At 36.1% G+C, this 19,245-nt stretch overlaps 1 protein-coding gene across 2 annotated transcripts in view; it reads right to left on the bottom strand.

Annotated features, from left to right (window-relative positions):
• Positions 1 to 2,667: 2,667 nt before the first annotated feature.
• Positions 2,668 to 19,245, bottom strand: part of LARP7 (La ribonucleoprotein 7, transcriptional regulator) — a 31,375-nt gene continuing 14,797 nt past the window's right edge. For both annotated transcript variants that reach the window (XM_042468610.1, XM_042468609.1), the window contains exons 9-12: positions 15,189 to 15,346; positions 10,284 to 10,402; positions 8,275 to 8,434; positions 2,668 to 3,481 (exon numbers count right to left, since the gene is read on the bottom strand). In XM_042468610.1, the coding sequence (XP_042324544.1) occupies positions 3,342 to 3,481; positions 8,275 to 8,434; positions 10,284 to 10,402; positions 15,189 to 15,346 (577 nt within the window). In that variant the 3' untranslated portion in view covers positions 2,668 to 3,341. The remainder of the gene's footprint in view (positions 3,482 to 8,274; positions 8,435 to 10,283; positions 10,403 to 15,188; positions 15,347 to 19,245) is intronic.

A 19,245-nucleotide genomic window follows, 5' to 3' on the forward strand; every position in this document is an offset into this window, starting at 1 on the left:
AGTGGTGTGTTCTCTGTGTGCACACAAGTCTCTCTCTCTCTCTCTCTACACACACACACACATACACACACACACACACACAGTCTTTTAGTAAACTGTGTTTTATCTAGTTTAATCATGTTTTTAAATAATGCTGATGTTTAATTCCTTTTTAACTTTTTAAAATAAATCTTTTAGGCTGGGTCTTTTGGAAATTACTGTAAGCTGCTTTGGATCCCATTTTAGGAGAATGGCGTGGATATAAGCGCAATAAATAAATAAGTCAGTCTAAAACAATCCTAGAATACAGATTTAAAACAGGTAAAACAGTGATTACCAACACTGAATGCCATGTGAAACAGCACTGTGTTGGCTACCCACTGGAAACTTAAAAGTGATGGCCTAGGCTAACTTTACTTGGGTAGGAGGTTCCACGCTGGAGGCACTGCTACAGAGAAAGGCTTGTTTATCCACCAACCTAACTCCACAAGATGTTGGGATACACACCAGGGCTTCTGCTGAAGATCTCAAGTTTCTGTCAGGTTCATATGGGAGGAGGCAGTCTTTGAGCTATCTTGGCCCCAAGTCATTTATGGCTTTGTAGCTCAGTATGAGCACCTTGAATTGAGCTGTTTAAATACTGTATCTGAAACTGAGCAAATTGGAAGCCAATTCTTGCAGGACTAGTGTTATATGGCCTCTAAAATGCACACCTGGCAACAGTCTGGATGCTGCATTTTACACTAGCTGCAGCTTCCAAACACTTTTCAAGTGCAGCCCCATGTGGAAGACATTACAGTGGTCTAATTGAGAAATAACTAAGATATGAACCAATGCCACTAGATCTGCCTTCCCCAAGAAAAGGCACAGCTGATGCATCAGCCAAACCTGGACTGGTTCCAAGAATATTCCAGAGCTATGAACACGATCTTTCAAGAGAGAGAGCAACCCCATTTAAAATGGGCTGTGATCCCAATCCCATGTTGGTTTTCTTATTGATCAGCAGCAGTTCTGTTTTGTCAGAATTACGTAAGCCTCAGTCTGTTCACCTGCACCCAGAAAACAATTTAGTGCCCCCACAGCTTCCTTAGCATCATTTGTAAAGGAGAGACAGAAATGAATTTGAATCCATCCATTTGTATTCTAGCCTCTGGACCAGCAGAAAAAAGGTTTGCTCCATCTTCGAATAGACATCCCTTCAGATACTTAAAAACACCTATTGTGCTACATCTCAGTCTTGTTAAATAGCTACAATATCTCCTCTCAGTCTTATGGACATCTCCATGATAAGGAAATAATACTGAGTATGTTAGAAAGGAATTAAATTTAGAAGGATTTTTTTAAAAGAAAGAATTCAATTTCATAATATATAAGAAACACTGATGACTTTCACTGGAAAAACTGACATTATTTCTGGATTTCATTGATCTCAAAGATTCAAGATAGACTACAACATTAATAGTTTCATCAGAAAAATTACAACTGGATAAGACAAGTTGGGTCAAGTTGGCTGCAGGTACTGTGGGTCCCTACCCTTATGGTGAAGACCACTGCAGCATAATTAAAAAACAACTACCATAAACATCCCAAACACATATTATTATATATTGGGATACATTAATGTTTTCAGTAACCAAAATAAGCATTATAGTAAGATTATAAACTACGATGGGATGTGTGGATTTTGAATAGTTGCTTAGAAAATTCAACAGTGGATGGGCTGCTACAGTGAGCATTGCACCTTTGGAGGTGTTCAAAGAGAGGTTTGATGGGCATCTTTCAGGAGTGCCTTAATGTTGTACAGTATTCCTGCATGGCAGTGGGTTGTACTAGATGGCCTTTGTGGCTCCTACCAATACTAATATTTTCTTGAAATTTAGTACCAGAAAGTAAGCCATTACCACTCAAGGTTTTCTGAGTTATGGTGACCTCACATCATTTTCCAATGAATGTATCAGAATTTGCACTGACTGTGGGAAGAATGTCTTATAAATATAGGCTGGTAAGTAAATTTTATTTCATACCAGATGCAGAAGACAAAGACAAAAGTTCTTTTTTCCAGGAGCACATCTAGTACAGTACTGGAATCACTTGAAAAAACCACATCTATCCACTCTATTCAGGAAGAAGATCATTTGCAAACTTCAAACCAATAATTAACACTGTCGTGATTCCTGATTATGCAAAAAGTACTTAGGGAATTAACACCACAAGAGAATTCCAATCCCTAAAGAAGTTTCACTGCATATATTCAAAAAGGTAATGAGAGACAATAGGCTGCAAGACTCATCAGACCTCCAGGGTTGTCGATAGCATTCCTAGCCTAGAAAATCCATCTGAAATGTACTGATCTATTAAGTATTTTTAGTAGAAAAGTATTCAGAAAACTATAAAGATTTATTTTTCTGGCCTAGGTCACTCTCTCAACACTACAATCACATCACAATGTTTCCAAGCCACTCTGGATTCTGGTTGGGGAGAAAGGTGGGATAGAAATTAAATTAAAAATATTAACTTGCTGCTGATAACAACTGGTGAAGTCAGTCAGTCAAGTATAGTTTTGTTGTTTGACCTTTGGGTCAGTTTTAACCTGTATGGTTTTAATTCTCTATTAGATTTAATACCTTTTTAAGGGGGGGAGGGTACCAGGGATTTGATATGTTGTATATTTTTAACTTGTTAGCCACCTCGATTGTTCTCAGAGGGGCGGGATACAAATAAATTTTATTATTATTTTATTTTATTATAGATCAAAACACAAGCTTTTTCACAGCCACTCATGTAGATTTTGTTGCAGAGAACTGAACAGATTATGTTGCAACTGGTTAATGCTACTTTATACTGAATCAAACCAACAGTTGTCTACACATCTTAACAATTATTGTCCTGTATCAAACTGATTTGTATTTCACCATATTTTATAAAGGGCTACCAATGATTCTAGAAGTGGATATTTAAGATATGCAAGGCAATGCTCCATCCCAAAATTACAACCTTCCCTGTACCCCCAAAACATGAAACTGCTTTATACTGAGCCATACTAATTCACTGAGCCCAGTTCAGACTATTCTGACTGGAAACAACATCTCAGAATTTCCAGCCCGCTGTAATCCACATTTGTTGTTGGTTTGTGCCTTCAAGTAGTTTCAGACTTCATAGAGGTTTCATGGCTGAGAGCAAGTGACTTGCCCAAGGTCACCCAGTGGGTTTCATGGTCAAGCAAGGAATTGAACTCTGGTCTCCAGAGTAGCAATCCAACACTCAAACCACTATGCCATGCTGGCTCTCTAGTGCTCTAAGTATCTCCTGTTAAAATGACGTTGAGTTGGGATCCTATCCATATTAAAATTCTGATCGCTCCATTAGACTCTCATAGTCATATCCAATAAGACCCGCAGTGCCCATGTTACCTTTTCAGTTCCCCGCTTCTTTTCTCGTGGCTGATTAAGTTTAACTTGCCGGTCCACCAAGATCTTCTGCCAATATCGCTGTTCATGATCACCTTAATACATATTGTAACAGTTTGTTATATGTATACACAAGACATCATCTTGTGCCATAGCTTCATCAATACACTAACATTCCTGCAACTGTGGCTAATATTTAACAGTTTATTCCTGTTGACCGCTTTTATGCAAAGAAAAATGTATTACAGTGGGCCCTTAGTATCCACTGGGTTTTGGTTCCAGAACCTCCTGTGGAAAACAAAATCCATGGATGTTCAAGTCCCATTAAATACAATGGGGTAGTAAAATGGTGTTCCTTATACAAAATGACAATATCAATTTTTTATATTTGGATTTTATCTTTTTAAAATATTTTCAAGCTGTGAATGCTTGTATCCATGGATAAAGAATCCACAGGTACAGAGGGCCAACTGTACTGCTTCTGGAGATTTTAAAAAAATGTTCCTTGTGTTTTTCATTTTCTCTCTCTGATAGATTTCATATTGCAGAATGAGAGTACACATGGTGAGGAGGAAATGGAATCTCTCTGTTTGCTTTCTATTTAACAGAAGAATGTAGTGGGAAAGTAGATGCAAATGAACTCAAGACCTGCTTCTTATTTCATGATGCCAACCATGCTGGCCAGAATGCATTGGGTGAAACAGGCTTTCTCTATGAATCTGAAACAATACCTTCATAAAAAAGAAAAATAAAGCCCTTTATTGTGGTTCTGCTTCCTTCCATATTGACCTATTTAGATTAAGATATAGCCTGTCATTAAGGCATTATTAAAGTAGCAAACACTGAGGCCTAAAGCATAAATAGCTGACAAGGAATCTTGACATGTTGTTAACACATTTAAGAGAAAGCATGTCAAGATTCCTTACTTCTTGTATTATTTGATGGAGTAGAAAGATACAGAAAAGTGTACACATATCCTGATTGGGCCTCACTTTCCTCAACTTCATTTTTGGTTTGTTTCTTTTTCTTTTTTTCAAAGTAGCAGGCTATCATAAATATTCCCAGTCTGATGAGGTGTGTTCTGATGTGCAAGCTGTGCAATGTTTCATCAGATAACACATTAAAATTAAGCAAAATTGGACTGGGGGTGGGGGTTAGCTACTGTTTAAGCATAACAGTTTGCTTCAGGTTTTCTCAAAGCCTGGAATCATCTCAGTATCTGACAAAGTCCATTTAGATTACCCAGTTCCCATTCTAATTTTTTTTACCAGAAGCAAACTCAGTTCTGGGGGTAGCTTAATTTGAAATCCTTTAGTCTCCTTCCATTTTTCATCTTATGGCTATAGCCAGATGCAGACTTCACACCTTAAACATTAATGTTTCATTCCATACTAGCTAAATCTGTGCTTGATGAAAAAGTTTGTAGAACTAAAAAGCTAGCAGAATAGTGACCTTTTGTTTTGTCCCATAAAAGGTATTACCCTAATATATGTTTTCATGGTTTGAGAGCCAGTATTGTGTAATGGTTTGAGTGCTGAACAACAACTTCCCCATTCGGCCATGGAAACCTTAGGCAAGTCACAGACTCTCAGTCCCAGAAAACCCTGTGATAGGGTCGCCATAAATCGGAAAACAACTTGAAGGCATAGAACAACAACAAAAGATCTACATTTTCATATTGAAAAGGTGCACCTAAGAGCTTGGACTGCACAGTCACAAATTATATAAGTTTAAAATATTCACAAGGCTAATGTAACATGTGCAAACCACAAAAATGTATAGTAACTTAAATTATGGTTTTAATCCAGTGATGGTGTCACTCCATCAATAAATCTGCTTCTATCAATGCAATCAGGAATAAGAGTAATCCCATACTATCTACCTGCTCTATAAGACTTAGAAATCCCTTACAGTAGACTTCCAGGTGGCTTGGAAGAACTACAAAGAGAGGAGGAACAGATTTAATTTCATAAATTAACTGACCTGGGATTCTTAACTGAAATCAATTACTTGGTGGAGATTATGAATCTCTGCCCTTTTCAATGCTGCAAGAACAGCTTGTTGTTGTGTGACTTCAAATGCTTTCTGATTTACAGCAACCCTAAGGCTGCTAGTCACAAGGTTTTCATAACAAGATTTGTTCAGAGGGGTTTGCTTTTGCCTTCCTCTGAGGCTGAGTGTGTGTGACTTGTCCAAGATCACCTGGCGAGCTCCGATAGCTGAGTGGAGATTTGGACCCTGATCTCCAGAGTCCTAGCCCAACGTTCAAACCTCTACACCATGCTGGCTCTCAAGAACAGCATAACTTACTTCTATTGATAGATATTTACAAGTCAAACATTTTTTACAATCCAGATTTGGCCCTGCAACCCTAAATGCTTCTGCAGTTGCCTTAGTATTAAAAACATCGAGACTGACCAAGTACCTAAACCAACTATCTATATACAGTATGTGTTTGTGTGTGTGTGTGTGTGTGTGTGTGTGCATTTTAAAAATTCTGTTAACAATAAATAAATATGACATGCAGGAATGCCCAGTTCTGACTAATCAATATTTAACTGTCTTGCCATCTATAACAACCAATAGTATAGCTATTTGATTATATCTTATACTACAGAAATTGCTGTTTCGAATATATTGGTAGCCACAGCGTCTTTCTAAGAAAAAGTTATTGAAATTACTAAATTGTTGGGAAATGTAATACTACTAATGCCTTTGTAACAGATATATCTTTGACCTGTCCTATAATTGCCTCATTTTGAGTGAAAGTAATTAGGTGGTTAAACTCGGTACTAGTAAGCTCTTTAATATTTCAAGATGTGCTTGTGCATTTGAATAATTACTATCCAGTCAGCCTGACATCAATACTGGAAAAGATTCTATAGTAGACCATTAAACAGACAGTCTTTAAGCACTTAGAAAGGAATGCTGAGATCACGAAAAGTCAACTTAGATTTTTCAAAAATATGTCATGCCAGACTAATCTTATCTCTCTTTTTGTTGTTGTTGATAAGAGTTACATGTTTGGTAGATGAAGGCAATGTTGTTTATGTAGTATATCTCGATTTCAATAAAGCCTCTGACAAGGCCCCTTGAAAAAAGCTGGTAAAATGTGGGCTAGACAATGCTACTGTTAGGTTGATTTGTAATTGGTTGACTGAGCAAACCCAAAGGATACTCACCATCCCGCACTCTCAGGTCCTCTGGGAAGTATCTCTTGCAGTCCAAGAAAACCAGACTGGTATCGACTTCCCAGAGGACGTTTTCTGTTGCCGCTCCAAAAGTCTGGAATGACCTGCTGGAAGAGATCCGCCATATAACATCTTTGGAGGCCTTTAAGAAGGCAATAAAAACAGATCTCTTCTAGCAGGCATTCCCAAATTGACCTTCTCGGAATGTTCACTCTCCAGTTGGGAATTATTGTTTTTAATACTATTTTAAGGTGGGAGGGAGATAGGGAATTAGATTTTATATGTTTTGCTATGTTTTTACTTGTGGTTTGTTCTGTTCTGTTTTTATTGTTCTTATGTTTGTTGTTACCCGCTTCGATCCAATACAGGGAGAGGTGGGATACAAATAAATATTATTATTAAATATTATTATTATTCTGCTTCATCCTAGAGATAAGTGACTTGTGGGCTACCATAAGGTTCTTTTGTGGGCCCGCTGCTATTCAACATCTTTACAAATGATTTGAATGTTGGAATAGAGAGCATGCTTATCAAATTTGCAGATGACACCAAATTAGGAAAGTAGCCAATACCTCAGAGGACAGAATCAGAATTCAAAATGAGTTTAACAGATTAGGGAGCAGGGCCAGAACTAACAAAATGAATTCCAACAGGGAAATATGTAAGGTACTACACTTAGGCAGGAAAAAAAATGAAATGCAGATATGAGTGATACCTCATTAGACAACAGTACATCTGAAAGGGATTTAGGAATCCTAGTAGAACGTAAGCTGACATCAGTCAACAGTGTAAAGTGGCAGTTTTAAAAGTCAATGTGACTCTAGGCTGCATCAACAGAAGTATAGATCAGGTGAAGTAACAATGTCAGTCTATTCTGCTTTGGTCAGACCCCACCAGGAATACTGTGTCCAGTTCTGGGCATAATAATTCAAGAAGGATATGAACAAGCTAGAATGTGTTCAGAGCAGGACAACCAAAATAGGTCTGGAAACCATGCTATATGAGGGGCTGTTTAAGGTACTGGGTATATTTAGCCTTAAGAAGGAAACGTTAAGAGGTGACATGGTAGACACATTTAAGTATCTGAAAGAAGATGAAGCATGGTTGTTTTCTGCTGCTCCAGAGACCAGGGCACAGCGAAATGGATTCAAGCTGTAGGAACAGAGATTCCACCTAAACATTAGAAAGAACTTCCAGAGGGTAAGACTGTGACAGTGGAATATGCAGCCATGGAGTGTGGTGGGGTCTCCTTCTTTGTAGGTTTTTAAAAAGAGGCAGAATGGCCATCTGTCAAGAGTACTTTCATGTATATTCCTACATGGCAGCAAGCTGAACTGGTTAGCCCTTGTAGTTTCTTTCAGCTCTATGATATTCTATGAATTATTTACCTATACTGTATCTTGGAAACTAACAAAGGGTCAGCAGAAGTGGATTTTTATACATTTTGACTGTTGAAAGATTGATACTTTAATAGTGAAAATAGAACTTTCCTACACCTGTGACAGAGCCTACAAATGTACTTGTATTTTGACATTTAATAAGCATTTATTATTAACATGGTTGTTTTTCTTTTTTTGTGTTTTTATTTGTCTGATTTGTTACATTGGAATATTATAACATGTAACTGAGAACCTTCCTTGTGTACTTCTACTATCCATTTAATAAAATTTATTTTAAAAAAAATAAATTGAACTGACCTGAAAGAATCTCAAATTTCCAGTTACTTTTAGTCTGGAGATCTTTATGTGCCTTTATTAGAGTTTTTGCATCTTCGGGTGTTTTAAGCCGCACATGACATTCTGTATCTCCTTCCAGCAAGTCAACATAAGCAACACTAGCCAGTGTTGTTAGCATGTCCTGTTATAAACAAACAAGATCCCATAGTAATTATTCACAATGATCATAACTACTAGATAAACAAGAAGTAGCTTGCTTAGCATTAAAAAAACCCACAATTTAAAACAAATTACTTTTCTGTTACAACATCTTTACTATTCATTGCTCTTTCCTATAATTAGTGGTGGCCACATTTGTCTCATGGGATATACTTCATCTTCAGTGCAGTATTTGCCTTGAGCTACACTGAGACATGTGGAAAGGGGGAAATAACAATGGTTCTAATCACACGATTTTTAAAACAGTATTAAATAAATATGTCAAATATGTACAACACAATCAAGAGTTTGGAAAAACCATGGGCAGTACAAAATAATAATTTTCCCAAACAAATTAACTAACTCTTCTATAATAACTTTCCTAAACTCTTCTGACACATAGGTTTTGTGGCATCCTGAACACTGATAAATTTTTCGTGCATAGGGTTTTCAGTAATAGTTATAGGTAGTTCCAAACACAATATACTTATTCAATCAGAAGAATTTAAGTAAGTGATTACTCATGATTCAACAAGTGATTCAAAGAATCTACTCTAGTTGAGACTACCAATAGGATTTAATATATTATAATTTTTCATTTTTCATTTGTGTGTGTATACTTATTATGTATGAAAGTACTGTTAGAAACACATATGTCTATTCTGTAGTCATTTTAACATTTGGACAGCCCAACACAAATTGTTTCCCAATACAAATTGATTTGTACCTTGTCTTTACTCTAAGACACTTAGATCAATGTTTTAGCTATTCTATAAAGTATGCTAGACAGGAAAAGTAAATCAAGTAATTAAGTGAACTTCACAGTGGAAAAGTGATCTCAGCATGATTTTATTGTTTTCTAAAAATCAACTCTCTAGCCACTGTGTAACAGTACTCAACACAAACATCAACTCGACTTTACTTAAGGTGCTACAATCCTTGTAGTTACAAAGTAGATAAAATGATTATGTGTATATGACTGCTGGACATAAACAACTTATACCAATACAGCCTTTAATATGGATACCTCCTGACTTTATGTTCCAAAATTCAAAAGCATGCTGCAATTCACAAACAGAAATGAGATCAATGAAAAGTATAAATTTATCTGTTATTTCTCTTTCTCTGACTGTACTGCTTGTTATGAACAGCCTCAAACAGACATTCAATATTTAGATGCCAAGGTTGCGTTATACAACCACTACATCACTTTGGCTCTCTCTGTTTGAAAACATAAATTTATATTTTATCTTAAGTATACTCTAAACACCATAGGGGACCCAAATTTTGTCTGATCTTGGAAGCCAAACAGATTCAGCCCTGATTAATACTTGGATGGGAAACCAGCACTGAACATCAGGTGCAGTAGGCTATATGTCAGAGAAAGGAACTGGCAAAATCACTTCTGAATATTTCTTGCCTGTGAAAACCCTATGAAATTCATGGGGTTGCCACATGTTGACAGATGATTTGAAGGTGCACACATAAACATTTATTAATTGTCATATTGATTTTAAAATGATAAACAAGAATTAAATTATTTTCATTTCTCTATTGTAGTACCAATGAGGAAGTACAAATCGGCATCCTAAAAGCCTTTGGGGGTATTACACCAACACAAAAGATGTGACTTGCATAGACAAGATCTTTCCTGAAAGCTTCTTTTGCATTGGAATAGATTTCCTCAGTGGGGTTCTTCAATGAAATCATCCATTCACAGATAGTACTTGAAGCATGTGCACACAGTTAACAATCAGAACTGCATACATCCAAGAAGTCACAATATTTCAAAGAAAAAGATAACAACTAAGCCAAGGTTACAGGGGCATTACCTTAATGTGCTTCCTACCAGGCAAAGGCTCTGCACTAATTATCTTCACAATAACTCCACTCTCAAACTGAGGCCCCATTTTGTGAACCTTCTCAGCAGGGGCTGAACCTTCACTTAGACCTGTTAATTTTAAATGGAGAAGGTCATTAATGAAAATTTACATGTTACAATTTAGTACTGAATTTTTTTAAAATTACATTAGTAAATGTTTATTAGTATTTATTTATTAGATCCTTTTGCATACTGATATTCCAGACTAACACACTTAAGGGGGCCTGAATTGTACACAAACATGTTTCTGAACTGCTTGGCATATATATATGTTACAACTAGTGGCAAAAATATACACTTCAGTTTGATACAAAGTAAATTGCAGGTTTAATTTATAAAGCATTACCAATATTCTTAATTCCACTAAAAAGTATAAACACAATCAGACAATTTTTGCAGCAAAGTGTATCCACAGTCTTGGTACTACTTTCTGCACAGCAGCCTTTACAACCTAGTACAGTATGCTCCAGCTGTTTGGGCCAATGAAACATACAAATTCCAGCCAGCACAGAGAGGCATGGCTAATTAACATAGTTTTAATTAATGATATTGAATAATTTGACAAACTAATATTTGTAACAGATATTCTAATCAGAATGTTAAGGAAATTTGATTGTTCTAAATCAATGGGCAGAAAATAAATTTAGCCATTTCTTTGTGACGTCAGTGCAGAAATGTATTCTTGTATCTGAACATAATACAATTTTACTCGGTTCTAAAACACTTTAAAGTAGAGGCTGATAAACCTTAGCCTAATATTCAGGGTTTTTTTTGGGGGGGGGGAGCTGGAGTTCTGTGATCCATCAACTGGATCCAAATGAGAAATGGGCACTTAGAGCCAGGCATGCACTAACAAACAAGAAATAGGGGACCCGAGATCATGGTCAATCAAGAAATGTATTTTCAATACCAAAACTAAACTCAAAATTCCTTCATTTGCAAAGCCAACAATTGTTTGATTTATATTGCTGTAAAATTGGAAGACAGGTCTATCAGAGATTATCCTGAGCTTCAAAAATAGATGCCAATTTATCTTCTCCTACTTTAGCTGTGGAGACTGCCAAGTAATACTGAATACTACCTAGTTTTCTTTAACAGAGGTGATTGGGAATATGAGGAGATTGTCTTTTGTGCTTCCATGTAAGCAAAATTTAGTAGTGTATGTGGCCACTATATACACTATTTAGCAGTATATATGGTGGCAGCAACACGGAACAAAGCAACAGATTGATCTTTTTATTTTCCTTGCTACATACTGCATAGAGGAAGAAAATCCAGTATTATGTTTTGACAATTTCCTGATTTATTATGTGTGAGCCAGAAAGTGTGCTTTAAAATAAAGTGCAGTTACTAAATAAGTCAACTGAACAAATCTAATACATTTGGGGAACACTGCACTAAATCTTTTAAACTATGATTTCAGATACAGTACAGTTAATGACAAGTAATTGGAAGTAGAAGGTGAAGAAGTTCTATTCTTGCAGCCAAAACTAGACCAAGTACTGACTGTAGCACAGAAAATGAACTACTTATATCAAAAATTAGATTAAAGCTGTAGAACAAAACAAAACTAGTAATTACAACGGAATATGATCTGACCAACATCCCAACAGTGTTTACTGACTGAAAGAAATAGATTTGTGACTGAGAACCTGAGGAATTATGGGCAGATATCAAGGAAGGAATGCAGAAAGACACTATGGGTGGCCAAAAAGAAGGAGAAGAAGCAATGGATAACAAATAAAACACTTCAAACAGTAAAGAAAGAAGAGAGACAAAAGAAAAGGAAAGAAGAAAACCAGAAGCATGACTGTACTGTAAAACAACTACTGTAGTGTGCAAGATAATGAGAAGTACTATAATGATCAATACAAAGAAATAGAAAACAACAAAAAAGGAAGAACAAGAGACTTTTTCCACAAGATCTGGGAATTCAAAGGGAAGTTCAAAGGGATGAAATGTCTTATGACAATAAAAAGAACATACTGCAAAACAAAGAAGAAATAAAAAGATGTTCAATGCAATACACAGAGGACCTATATAAAAGAGATGAAAAAATGACACATGGAATGGAGAAAGCATATGAAGATGAACCTCAAATTCAAAAAAGCGAGGTGTAAACAGCAGTAAGAGAAACTAGGAAAAAAATTAACCAAGAACAAGAACAAAGGCCAACTCCAACTGAACTGCTATAACCCACACAGGCAGTATCAACTCTACTGCTAATTAACATGTCAACAAAAATGAGAAACAAAATGGTGGCCAACAGACCTGAAACGATCATAAAAAAGGAGACACTTAATACTGCACTAACTATAAACAGAAACAAAATGCTTCCCAATTGGCAAAGGAGTCAGGTAAGACTGCATTTTATCACTGTTGAACTTGTACACAGAAAATATCATAAGAAGAGCAGACTTAGATTCAGAAGAAGGAGGAGCAAAGACAGGAGGAAGGAACATCAGCAATCTAAGATAAACAGATATTATACTACTAGCAGAAAACATTATAGACTTGGAGCAATTACTAAGGAAGGTCAACGAAGAAAGTACAAAGGCAGGCTGGGAGCTGAACATAAAGAAAACAAGAATAATGACCACAGAGCATCTACACAAATCCAACCTAGACAGTAAGGAAATCAAAATAGTTAAAGACTTCCCATGCCTTGGATCCAATGTTGATCAGAAGAAGAGTAGGGATGGAAAGGGTAGCTTTTAAGGAATCACAGAGTAGAAAGAGACCACAAGGCCATCCAGTCCAACCCCCTGCCATGCAGGAAGACACAATCAAAGTACCTCAACAGATGACCATCCAGCTTCTGTTTAAACACCTCCAAAGAAGGAAACTCTACCACTCTCCGAGGGAGTGTGTTCCATTGTTGAACAGCTCTTACTGCCAGAAAGTTCCTCCTAAAGCAGAGGTGGAATCTCTTTTCCTGTAGCTTGCATCCATTGTTCTGGGTTCTGTTCTCTGGAGCTGCAGAAAATAAGCTTGCTCCACCCTCAATATGACATCCCTTCAAATGTTTAAACAGGGCTATCATATCACCTCTTAACTGTCTCTTCTCCAGACTAAACATCCCTCGCTCTCTAAGTCTCTCCCCATAAGGCATGGCCTTTCACCATTTTGGTCACCCTTCTTTGAACACACTCCAGCTTCTCAACATCCTTTTTGACTCGTGGTGCACAGAACTGGACCAAGTATTCCAGGTGAGGCCTGACTAAAGCAGAATAGAGTGGCACTATTACTTCCCTTGAACTAGACACTATAATTTTATTGATGTGGCCTAGAATTGCATTGGCCTTTTTAGATGCCACATTACACTACTGACTCGTGTTCAACTTGTGGTCTACTAGAATTCCTAGATCTCTTTCACATGTACTGTAGTCTTGTTAAGCCAGGTGACCCCCCATCCTATATCTAGGCATTTCATTTTTTTCTGTCTAAGTGCGGTAACTTACATTTCTCCATGTTGAAATTCATTTTGTTAGTTTTGGCTCAGTTTTATAAGCTATTAAGGCTATTTTGAATGTTGATCCTCTCCTCTGGGGTATTAGCTACACCTCCTAATTTGGTGTCATCTGCAAATTTGAAAATCATGTCTTCTATTCTTTCATCCATGTCGTTGATAAAGATGTTAAAGAGCACTGGGCCCAGGATAGAACTGGGCCCTGTGGCACCCCACTGGTCACTTCTCTCCAGGATGAAGAGGAGCCATTGCTGAGCACCCTTTGGGTTCAGACGGTCGACTAATTACAAATCCACCTAACAGTTGCATCGTCTAGCCCACATTTTACTAGCTTGTTGTAAAAATAGTAACTAGGCATCATCCAAAAGAGTAAAGATATACAACTGAACACTAAAGTTAGAATTATCCAAGCAATTGTATTCCCCATCACCATGTACAGATGTGAAAGCTGGACAGTGAAGAAATCATGTAAGAAAAAAACTAATTCACCTGAGAAGTGGTGCTGGAAAAGAGTATTGAGGATACTTTAGACAGGCAAAAACACAAAAAATGGGTACTTGAACATATCAAGCCTGAAATGATCAAATGGAGGCCCGCACACTTTGGTCACATCATGAGAAGGCATGACTCATTAGAAAAGACAATAATATTAGGAAAGGTAGAGGGAAGTAGAAAGAGAGGAAGACACATTCCAGATGGATAAACTCAATCAGAGAGGTCACTGGCCTAAATTTATAGGAGCAGTGGAGGACAGGGGTTCTTGGTGATGTCTCATCCACAGGGTCACCATGAGTAGGGGTCAAGTCAAGAGCAGCTAACAACAATGACAAATCAGGAACTGGATATGTGGAACTAAATGCTATTCCTCCCCTGGGCCATGGAGATGAGTAGGGGCAGCAAAAATAGTACTGAATGTTTAGCATTACATATAAACCCCCAAGTGAATGCATTATCAACATTAAACATTTTGGTTCTCAAGACTTTCTAAGGTTATCTTGGAGATTTAAAGTGAGCTTGTCAATGAACTTCTGCAAAGTTTTAGGAGTACCGCATCTAAATATACATAAATAGATTTATGTTTCTCTTTCTCTAAAACCTTAGCTATTACTATAACATAATGCCACAAACTGTCTCTCACACACCACACATACTGACTGTGTGAGTTAGTCTGTGAGTATGCATTACGGTATATCAGTTTTATATCATGGTAATTAAAGCCTATTTTCAACTTTTGAAAATATTAATTTCCATTTTTTTTCTTTTCAGAAAGCATAGGAAAATTCTCAGTTTTCAAATTTTGTTCCAAGCTTTAAACAAATAATTGAATCTTCCACTTAAAAGATAGCAAAATTATGACAACATGAAGAAACTCAAAATACTCTGTACATTTGCCATTTCTTGGTGTGGGCTGGTTTGGCATGCAGGCATCTGGTTCCATTTTTTCAACTGCTTCAGCTTTTGTCTCAGCCATTGCTTTTTTCAAAGATGACATGCTGGCTTTCTGTAGGGTCAAATACTCTTGCTTCAGCTGCATCCATTCATTTCTACACAGATCAGAAGTGAAGTGTCAATGCTGATAAGCAATATTCATAGTTTTTTTTTAAAAGGTAAAAGTTTTTTTAAAAAAATCAGAAAAAAACCAATTTGTAAATCAATTAAAAAGCAAACGACACTGGATCTTCCTGTCCTCTTTTTCTTCCAAGGATCATATTAACAGTTTTATAATAAGAGATAGGCAGTGTCATACTACTTTTACTGTTGTTCTACTGTATCTTAATTGGAACCACTTTTAGGTATACAAATAGGGGCCTTTAATAACTAATTTTGCTTCCTAAAGAACAGGCCTTTAACCAGATGTCTACTATATTTTCATTTATGGCTGGATTTTAAAATTGTTTCAGTTTTATGTGGTTTTATAAATTTGTTATTTTAATTGCCTCCTTGAGCCAATTAAAGAAAGATGGAACATAAATAATATTATATAAAAGTCTCCATATGTCTGTAGAGGTCTGCATTTACTGAAAGTTCATACACATGAGAAGGGGGCATAAGACTTCCAGCAGCCTATATTTTGTATCACCTGTTAACATGGTACAAATCAATCTGAAAAATAGAAAAAGAGGGAGGGGTATTAAGGAATCCAGCAGGATCTTTAAGACTAGTTTCTTTCAGACTAAATCCACACAATATCAGTCTACTTGTTTACATACACTGATGAAGTGAGAAATACAGAGTGGTATATTTGAGTTATAACACAGCTGTTTATATGCTGAAGCCAGCTAACATTTAAAACTGTTTGAAAAATATTACAATAAGATTCGAAATTATTCAAAATGATATGCAACTGATTAGGTTAATGTACTTCTACATTTTATAAAATATGTAGAATTAAATACAATCAAAATTGTCTGTATAATGTAAGGATTACAGTTAACTTGTTATTATAAAATAAGAAGTGGGCACAAGCTTATGATCCAATACCACATCAGTACACAGAGACTGGTTATGAATTAACTATGAATTATAACACACATCACTATGTATCACAGAAATTATTTTTAAAAACATAAACCACTAAAACCCATCAGCCTCTCTGTCCTATAAATTTGGGGTCTTTTAAAATAATATATATATAGGTAATGTTCTAGTACATTTGGTAGTTGTTCTGCAAACAATGTTACTTTTGCATATACAATAGAAATAGAATGGAGATCGTGAAATTGTAAGAATTATTCATTGTCAACTTAATCTGTGGTACCAAAATCCTGTATTTCAAGAACAACAACAACAAAATCTAGGCAACTACTGCTTGGAGTAACAGCTTTATCCTTTGAGGTTGACAAAGACATTAAATAACAAAAGAGCCAGCTAATGACTGAGATAAAAAGCCAGCCTCACCCTTTGGTAAGGTATCATATAAATAGATGCTGGAGACAGCACTTTTTACAACCAGAATGAGGGAAAGCAAGGTAAGGAAGGTGGGAAATATTTCTCCCAAATAAATATATTTTGTTGTCTTCATTTCCCCCCTTATTAGATTAGATGCACTGACAGACACATGAAAAGTTGATCTTTGTGGACTCCTGCTTTTAACATGGAGGTGCTTTCTGTGTATATCCAACAAGTAAGTACTTGCATGTCTCAGTACAGGTGAATCCTGAATTCAGACCTAACTTCCATAACTGTTTCTGTATTGTTGTTCAACACCATGGAAATAGCCATGGTAAACTATACTTATTTGACTGCAACATCAGTTATATTCACTTCCTACCAATGTGTACACCAACTCTGAAATTTGGAAAAGAAATATTTTTTTCCTAGAGTATCCTAAATCAGCTTTTACATTTACACAGGAAATCTTTTGCATAGAGAAAGTACTTTTCACATTTCAGTGATAGTAAATTTTGGTTTTTTGAACACAGGATACCTATTATGGATGTGTTCTCAATCGATGGACATTGACTTGGAAGAAAATTTCATCTATACTAATGGTACTGCTCCCCATTTAGGTATACTTTGGGAGTAAACCTCGACAATGTACATATTTACTGCATTTTTATCTTCACTTCTTTTCCAGGAGGTCAAGGTGAAAATAATGACACATTTCTCCTCAAAAACATAAATAGTGGGGAAATGTTCTACCAAGAATATTGTACTTTTAAACTGTTTCTTGCTGAAAATGTAAAATATTGTGGTTCAGTTGATGTGTTAAAAATTGTTCAAATAGATTAATATAAACTGTTAACTGATGGATTTTTATATACTATTTTATTATTGAGACTTGTACGATTTGGGTTTTTCAGAATTTTGTAAAATGATTTTATATTGAAAAAAGTGTTTCTATAAATTTTAATAAGGTTTCATAATGTTTTAAATTGTAACATGATAAAGGATTATCCTTTACTTTAATATGAAAGTACTTGTTTTGTTCCTTTTAAAAAGTGCTTTCATATTTTAGTGATGGCCCATCCTATTTTAATCAACTATGCAAGACTGAAATAATGTTTATAATTTAGTAGAAGAGGAACTATATACATGTAATTACAACATCAGCCTGAAGAGATCTTTAACATGAATGCATTTACTATGCTGATAGAAAATAATTCATCTATGTGCTCATTTATTAATGAGCATTTTTCAAAATGAAGATAAAGCACAGAGACCTTCTAAACAATAATACATCCTTTTCATTAATTTTCACTCATGAATTTAAGGTCATCTTTTCATATACAAGGAGGAAATGTTCAGCTGATCTATTTTGCTGTAATCCTTTACTGTTGCTAATGTGCAACTCTGTCGTGTAAAATCTGGAATTGCACTTTAGCAATGGTGATGGACTGCAAGCTGTACAAAAATACATGGAAAGTACAGAAAAACTATTGTGGACCCTTGGAATATGGCTATAATATGTATTAATGCATATACTAAATAATGATTTATTCATTGCTCTATAGAGCCTCTGTATAGTTTCCTGTCAAATAAAAAACATTTTGTTAGCAACTATCTCTTTTCTGAGCAGATGTGTACTGAAGTGATACTACAGTTGCAGTAGGTCTAAGAATCTCAATTGCTACTTAAAACTAGTCTAAAAATAAACAGTGCCCTCAATCCAATAGAGTTAAGCATGCTTAAGCCCGTTGATTTAAATTCCTAAAGTACACACAGTGGCATCTCATTGGTTTCAAGAAGGGGGGGGGGTCAGTTTAATTTCTATTAACATCAACCAATGCAAAAGTTTAAATGACTTCTAGATGTACTGTATATAGATTCTGCATAACTTATGTAGAATCTGGGAAAAGTAATCTTTATAATAGATTTGCTTAATGAATCAGCAGAAACCACATTCAAACATTTCATTATGTTGTGAAGGTATCTACTGAAATGACTATATAATATCAATTATGAATTGCAACCTAATCTAATCATAATTATACCTTTGCTTGAAGTGACTTACCTGATTTCTAAAACACTACTTAACAAGGATTTAAGAATGATTTGTTGTGGTATCAGAATGGGTTCATTTAAGTTCCTTAAGGGCACAACTGCCTGTATTACATTCAAGAGAGCATGGTGTAGTAGCTGGACTGTTGGCTCTGGAGACAAGGGTTCAAATCCCTGCTCAGGTCATGGAAACCCACTGGGTGACCTTGGACAAGTCAAATTCTCTGCCTCAGAGGAAGGAAAAGTCAGACCCCACCCCAATAAATACTGCAAAGAATTCTCTATGATAGGGTTGCCAAAAGTCAGGATTTGAAGGCACACAACTGCATTCACCTGCATTTTAGAAATTCTCAATAAACTTATAGGCCTGTTCCAGACAGCCAAAATAAAGCTGCTTCGAGTCACAGTGGAGGTATGGTGTTTCAATGTTGCATGCGTCCTAAGAGTCCAGAAGTCACACCAAAGCCACGCTCCAGTCCTTAGGGCTGGAGTGTGGCTTTGG

This window comes from Sceloporus undulatus, chromosome 5 (genome assembly GCF_019175285.1).
Source record: "Sceloporus undulatus isolate JIND9_A2432 ecotype Alabama chromosome 5, SceUnd_v1.1, whole genome shotgun sequence".
NCBI lineage: Eukaryota > Metazoa > Chordata > Lepidosauria > Squamata > Phrynosomatidae > Sceloporus > Sceloporus undulatus.